Consider the following 8,251-nt stretch of genomic DNA (forward strand, 5'->3'; position numbering starts at 1 on the left):
TTACTTATGACTCTATGGATCATATCGAGGGTCTTGCAGCAGGTGGACAAGGCACAAGAGACATCTTCATCTTATCCTAAATATCTTGAAGTACTTTTATTCTTTTTTCTTCCTAGTACTCACCAACTTATATACTTGTGGGAAAAGCTACATTCTAATTTTGTGTCTTTAAGAACTGGGTTGAAATTATGGCTTAAAGAGTATACTGATACTAGCAAGTTAAAATTTCTTATCAGTGATAGAATTATAGGGTGACTTTTCTATTAGGAAAATTAAATGTTATGGAAGCATCAAGAAAACTAGTTAAATTGAATGCATTACAATAAAGAAGTAAATCAAAAGAAGGAGTACATTTTATTTATTTTTACTCCAGATATTCTGAAATTTGTCAGATATTTTTCTGATTATTAAGTTTCACTATATATACTCTAAAATTTTTACTTACATGGTTCCAGCTCACCATGTTTTCTGCAAGAACAGACACGTAGTGCTACTTTTACATGTCATCTGTCCACTTATGCCTATCCTCTTCTGGAAAATAAACAAAAGTAAGTTTGGCTTTCTGTGTTCCTATTGTCATAGCTAATGTCTAGATTTTAATATGCTCTCATATACCTTCCTATTCCCAGGTATTGCTCTTAATAAGTGAAACTCAAACAAAAACAACAACAACAACAACAAAAACTCTCCCATATTATACATCAATCTAGTGTGTTTTTAATGCATCCTTTTAGACCAAAATAAAAACTCTTTATTTTGAGCCTAAAATTCAATATCAGTAACTTATAAGCCCATACCAGGTTTTACTTTGGTTGACCGCTATCACTCTAGCTTGTACCCTACAACATATCTAGAACGTGTCATATATTAACTATAATCCACTTATATTTAAGATAAGAACTAATGTAAAGCTATAAGTATTTATCATTTTAAACACTGTGATAGTGATGTTCAGTCTAATGAAAAATGATACTGATGTTCTACAGTGGATCTCTAAAACATATACAACACAAAGCCAAGAGTCTGTGTCCTTGAAACTATTACCTTCTCCTTGCAGCCCTAACAATCATCATTCTATTGTGTTTTAATTTTTTACTACATGATTCATTTATTGTTATGTAGGACATGTGAGTTCAAATCATACATGTGTAAAGGTTAGAAGATATGTTCAGGAACTGAGTCTCTCCTTCCATGATATGGTACCCTAAAATGAACTCTGGATACTGAATTAGGTAGAAAGCATCTTTACTGGCTGAGCAGTCTTGCTGGCCCTCATAATTGTAGCTTCTGTATATTTGTAGTTGATCACTGTAGTTACACAGCAATATAACTGGTTATAGCACTTAACTCAGGGTCTCTTTTGGTTTTCTGTGTTTTAGAATCTGTCAAACTTCTTTTTAAAGGACAACTGTAATACTCTAGTTTTTGTACAACATTTTGTCATCAGTTTTTGGGTTTTTGTTTTGTTTTTAATGGACATATAAAATAACTGCATTTTGAAGCTGTTTTGAATATAGAATTGACATTCATAGTGACATAAGAATGTAACTGTTCAAGACCCTAATTTTCTTTCACTTTTACCCATACTGAGAAATAGAATTGCCAGATAAATTAGCATACTTTCAGATGAAAAAACACTTTATATGCATAGGGTATCTATACCATGAAAACTTCTTTCAGAAAGATATTGTAATAGTAAAAAAATTAATAACATGTAAGAAATGTCTCAACAAATACATTATTTTAGGGAGGAAATTATTACAATTTATAATATATTGTATAAAGCAAAGAGGAATGTATACTTATGCAATGTTCTTCAAGTAAAATGTCAGGGACACAAACACAACTCTTTTCCATTCACAAAACGACAATACATGCACTATAACACCAAGAAATAGACGTTACAAACATTACTTTTCTATAACCTGGCATATGATATAAATTCTTAATAACAAAGTAGGATTATAGTTTACTTGCACAATGCTCATCTTTCATACATGAGATTCTGACTTCAATCCTCAGTCCTTCCAGTATAGAAGACAAATAAGACAAGAATAACCATGACAATTTTAAGAATTGTGTATAAGTTTGAACATGGCATTGACTGTGAAAACTATTAGTATTAAAGACCAATATTTGCTATGTAAAACACTTTTAATGTTTTAATTTGGCTTCTTTTTTACAATTTCAATGATCATACAGAGTATTAGATTTCACTATATTTAAAAACTTTTTTAAATTTTTTTTCTTAAAGTTTTTTCTCTATTACCCTGACATACTTTCATCCCTTTATAAATCCTTTATGATCCTTTTGAACTTACTGAGACATTTGTCCCATTCTCTTCCCCTTCATTCCTCAAGAGCTCTTTTCTTCTGCATAGTTTGATTTCCAGAGCCCAACACACTTTCTCTGAACATTTACATTGTAACCCATGTCCCTATTTGAGAATGAACTTGGGATGTTTTCCCTCTAAATGTAGAGTATCTTTCTAAATCCTTTATAATTCTATATAGTTTCTGAAAATTTTATGATGTCATTTTCCACTACAGATTAACAAATTTCTGCTGTATGTAGACACCATACTTCCATTATCCAATGATAATCATGATTTCTTTGCTTTTGTGAATTATGCAGCAGTTAATATGGACGTGTAGTATCTCTGTGACAGGGCATACTGTTCTTTTGGGTCTATGTCAAGAAATTACATAGGCCTGTTTTATTGTATTCTATTTCAATTTTTAAGATATCTTTGTATTTATTTCTATAGTGAACTGAGTATTTCACCTCCATCCATTATAGGATGAGGGTTCACTTTTTCCACACCATTATGAACATTTATTATTCTTTATTTTGCTGGTGTTAATCATTCTAATAATAGCAAAAGATTCTCCAAATATTTGTAATTTAGATCTCCTTGATGGCAAATATGTTAAATGCTTTTTAAAACTCTTTACTGCCCATTTATACCTTGTCTTTAATGAAATCTTTGTCTATCACATTACCCTGTTTGTTGACTAAAAAGATTGTGGAGATGGTTAATCTATATTCTTTATATACTCTAGATTTTAAGTTTCTGAATGAAATATTGAAGTAAATGATTTTTCTCCTATTTGGAAGGTTATATCTCTGCTTGTGTTTATTTTCCTTTAATGTGCAGACTTTTAATGTCAAACAATACTACTCTCTAGTTCTGGGTTCATTTCCTTTACTATTCATATGGTTGCCTTTACCACATTTTGTATTTTTAACATTTTCCTCTGAGAATTTTAGCATTTCAGCTTTAGAGTAATTTAACACTACTTTTTAATGCATGGTGAGAAGATATAGATAAAATTCCATTGTGCAGGGGTTGTGGATTTAGCTCAGTGGTAGAGCGCTTGCCTAGCAAGTGCAAGGCCCTGGGTTCAGTCCCCAGCTCCAAAAAAAAAAAAAAAGAAAAGAAAAGAAAATTCCATTGTGCAGGTGGATATCCGTTGTACCCAAAGTAATTCAGGATCACAAAGTCTGATCACTGGGTCACACAACCAATTAAGAATGAAGTAGTTGTGTCTTCCTGAGATTCTTCCTAAGAACTGCTATTTCTTTGCAGAGCATTGGGATGGAATGACTGACCCTGCCCTTATCCTTCTTACTCAACATTGGTCATTCCCTCTGTGGCTTTGTTTACTTTCTTGTCTCCAGATCCTTGTACAGTATTGATGTTATGTACAGCTGATAACCTAAGATGTGGGAGTTTCAGTAACACTACATTTGGAACTTGGTAATTACTTTTCAATTTTATTGAAGACAAACAACACTAATTTTTATACCTCTACACTATTTTACTTTCTTATAGAGTCTACACTGGGGCTCCTTCCTCCACATATTAAACTGGTTTAACTCCTGATTTTACTCATGTTAATTTGTTTTATTAACATGTATTTATACAGTTTATGGTGATCTCTTATTTCAACTATGATTTGCATCTTCTCATTGCAGTCCCTTAAATATTGGTGATGTTGAGCCAATTTCTCCACATACTTCAGATATTTCTTAATTGTTTGTAGGGAATTTATCCAAATCATGAACCCATTTCAACTTATTTTATATTTTGGATTTTACAAATTGATTTTTAAATATTTTCATGGTAGAGTAATAACTTAATTTGTAAGAGTGCATAGTACTGTTACTGTTTTTAATATTCAGTTCCTAGTTCCTACTGGTGGCTCACAACTGTCTACAAATCAAGTTCTAAGAGCTGTAAAGCCTTTGTCCTCCTAAACAAACACTTTATTGAAAACTACGCAAACTTAAAATGAAGTATAATTTTTCTTCTCAGTCATTTCAAATATAATTTTCAAATATTTTCTGTTGTAGTTCTTGATGAATTTCAAAAATCTATTTCAGGTGTATTTTAATAAAAAGGCATGTTTTAAAGTTTTGCTCTTTGAAAATAGAGCACAAATCATTAGTTTCAGCCAAAAGAAGAATATATACACTAATCTTAATTTTGGTTTCTGTTTTGGTTTTTTAAGTGGGTTTGTCTGTGTGTAGCAGTAATAGTCTTGGAACTATCTCTGTAGCCAGGTTAGTCTTTAGAGTCCTAAAATGAAATATGTCCTTCACCATCACATCCAGAGAAAACATGAAACTGGAGTAACCTTATACAATATGTCCCATAAAATAATAGAGGATATCTAATTTATAAAGAAAACATTTTAAACCCTCCATTTTGTCAGTGAGAGCTGTATGAATACATTAAAATGATGAATGTTTTATTTAAGCTAACTTCATGAAATAATGCATACTAATAATACATGTTCAGGGTCTTTAGACAATAAAAAATGTATTATTATTTTATTTATTTATATTAAAATATACTTTACTAGAGTTACTATAGTATATTATATATAATAGAATATAGTATAACAGTATAAGAGAATAAAATGTTAATTATATTTAAATATATATTAAAATATACATATATTAAATTTATTACATAAATTTAACAATTTTACAATAGGAATGAAAATGGCATCTGAAAACTTTGCAATGGGAGTATTTCTCTTCTCCCAGATTACAGTGGGAGTGCTAGGCAACACTTCAATACTATTTTATTATGTCATTTTGATATTAAATGGGAAGCATTTAATGCCCAAAGATCTGATGATAGAGTACTTGACTTTTGCCAACTGCTTGAATATCATCTCAAGAGGTATTCCCCCGACAATGTCTTATTTTGGATTTAAGGTTTTCTTGGATGACATTGGGTGTAAATTAATATTGTATATTTATAGAATAGCAAGGGGGATGTCCCTTTATATGATGTGCCTATTGAGTTGCTTTCAAGCAATCACAATCAGCCCCAGAAACTCCAGGTGGATAAAGCTTAAGCAGAGAGCCACCAAGTATATTGGCCCTTCTTGCTCAGTCAGTTGGTTTGTGCACCTGCCTCTGAACATCATGATCCCATCAAGTGTGTCAAGCCTCAGTTACACAAAAAATTCTATTAAGAGAGTGCATTATGAATACTGCTCACTGCTTGCTTCTGGCAATGTGGCAACTGCACTATATATGTTCTTACTGTGCCTCTCTGATGGACTGTATCTGGGTCTCATGGCCTGCTCAAGTGTTTCCATGGTGAGTATTCTCTATAGACACAAGAGGCATGTCAAGCATATTCACAGTGCTCACTTTCTGAAAACCTCACCTGAAGACAGAGCCACACAGACTATCCTTATCCTGCTGTGCACCTTTGTCATCTCTTACTCATACTCTTCCATTGTGACTGTCATTAGAACCTGTTCCAAATATCCAGTGCTATGGGGAGTAAATGTATTTACATTTATAGAAATATGCTTTCCCACATTTTCCCCCTTTGTTCTCATCACCAATATGAAGACTAGTTTCAGCCTGTTTTTACCATGCTCTGATAAGAGATAGCTTCCTCTGAGTATGATGTGTGCCCTGGTCATCTCTACATTCTTAGATATTCTCATATTCTTTTATTTGTTGTACAATGCTACAATGCTGAAACTTCCATATTTAGACTTACTCTTTCATAATGTGGAGTAATCAATAGTCATTTGTTTAGAAACCATTTGATAGATATTATTATTATTATTTTTGGGTTCCTCTGACAAAATACCTGGTAAATGCAACTCAAAGAAGGAACAGCTTGTTTTACACCACAGTCTGAAGTTTCTGTTAATCATGGTAAGATAGAAGCAGTAAGGGAAGATGGATTTGTAGAGAGATAGGTATAAATTATGGATTAATTTCTAGTTCACAGTCAGGAAGCACACATGTGAATTTCTGTTCTTAGTTCTTTTTCTTTGGCCATTTACATCAGCCTATGGGATGATATCAGCAAGGTTCAAAGTGGGTCTTCTGTTCTCAAAAGAACTTCTTTGAAACACCCTCACAGTAATATAAACAAGCAAATGTGAGATAATAATTTCATATTGTCAACATGACACATATATGTACTATTTTAACTGTAAAAAATCAATCTTTTAATAAAAGTTTTCATTTTAAGGTAAAAATGACACATATTTCTCATATTTAAAATATAAAATTAGTCATGAGGATATATGATCATATATGTTAAAATTGATGTAAAAATCCCAACCCAGAATTAGCAAGAATACATAGCTATACACATACATATACATACATTCATATACATATAGAAATGCTTATATTTATATGTATATTACAGGTAAACCCTCAAACATTTATGCACATTGAATATTTTAATCATTTCAGAAAAAAATTGTTTGACATTATTTAAATCTAACTGCTAACCAGCAAGTGGATTCTGGGAATTGAATTTGTATACCCTAAAAAGGACCAATTGCTCTTCTTTCCTGATCTAGTTCTCTAACCACAGGGTAGTTATTTTTCGGAAATTATATTTTGTACATGAACAAAATTATTTTATGATAGTTTACACTAAGTGTATATAGTCAAAAATTGTCAATATAAATTCTTTAATGCACATATTGGAGTTCTCTACTACATGAAGCCAACAACTAGTGATACAAGTGAAATATATAAATAATTTCAAAACCTTAATCTGGAGGGTGTAATGCACACAAAGATATGACAGCTCCATTCTCCCATATCACATAATACTTGGAAATTTCTTAAAGAAATGTGGGCATGCCACACCAAGGTAAGGTTGAGGATAAGGTTTTTATTGTAGGTATGAAGGAAAGAATAGCCAGAGGCAACAAGCAAAGAGAGAAAGCAGTACATTAGACATGACTAGTACACTGAATATTCTATGAAAGGAAAATTAGGGAAGAGCAATAGAAGAACTAAGACAGAGGAGAAAAGGAGAAGGGAATCAAGAGGACAAAGAGGCATGAAGAAGAACCAAGAGAAGAGCCTTTTGTAGAAACAAGAGGCCAACAGCACATGGACAAAATTTCTGGGTGTGTAGAAAAGAAAAGCTGGGGGAGGGAAAAGAATGTAAGGCCTACAGATGTTAAATTAAATGGCAGGGATAGTACTGAGAGGATCCAAGATTTTGTAAGAGGTCCTTGCAATGCAGTGATAGTCTGGCAACCTACATCTGCTTTGACATATTAACAGGCACCTCAGTTAGCTATTTAACCTGCTTGTCTTTAGAAACAAACATTATTTAAATTTATTTATTTATTTATTTGTTTTTCCACTCCAGATTTTATTCCCTTCTCGGTCCACAAACTCCAACAGTTCCACATTCCATAACTCCTGGCCACCATTCCCCCTCCCAGTCTCCACAAGGATGTCCCCACCTCACCCGCCCAACCAGAACTCTAAACTACCTGGGGCCTCCAGTCTTTTGAGGGTTAGTTACATCTTCTCTGACTGAACCCAGACATGGCAGTTCTCTGCTGTATGTGTATTGAAGGCCTCATCTCGGCTCCAGTGTCTGAAAGATCTCAGGATTAAGGTTAATTGACACTGCTGGTCCTCCTAAAGGGTTGCCCTCCTCCTCAGATTCCTCCAACTTTTCGCTATTTCAGCTAGAAGGGTGAGCAGCTTCTGTTCACTGCTTGGGCACACATATCTGCATCTGACACTTTCAGCTTCTTTTTTTTTCTTTTCTTTTTTTCTTCATCTTTATTAAATTGGGTATTTCTTATTTACATTTCAATTGTTATTATCTTTCCGGGTTTCCAGGCAAACATCCCCCTAACTCTCCCCCTCCCCTTCTATATGGGTGTTCCCCTCCCCATCCTCCTCCCATTACCGCCTTCCCCCCAACAATCCCATTCACTG

General features: G+C 33.2%; 1 protein-coding gene across 1 annotated transcript; it reads left to right on the forward strand.

Moving 5' to 3' along the window:
- Positions 1 to 4,999: 4,999 nt before the first annotated feature.
- Vom1r43 (vomeronasal 1 receptor 43) lies at positions 5,000 to 5,923 on the forward strand. Its single transcript, NM_001008932.2, is given in 1 exon segment — positions 5,000 to 5,923. A coding segment is annotated over 1 exon segment (918 nt). The 5' UTR covers positions 5,000 to 5,005.
- The last annotated feature ends 2,328 nt before the right edge of the window (positions 5,924 to 8,251 follow it).

The sequence above is a fragment of the Rattus norvegicus genome, chromosome 1, assembly GCF_021556685.1.
Source record: "Rattus norvegicus strain SHRSP/BbbUtx chromosome 1, alternate assembly SHRSP_T2T, whole genome shotgun sequence".
Classification (NCBI taxonomy): domain Eukaryota; kingdom Metazoa; phylum Chordata; class Mammalia; order Rodentia; family Muridae; genus Rattus; species Rattus norvegicus.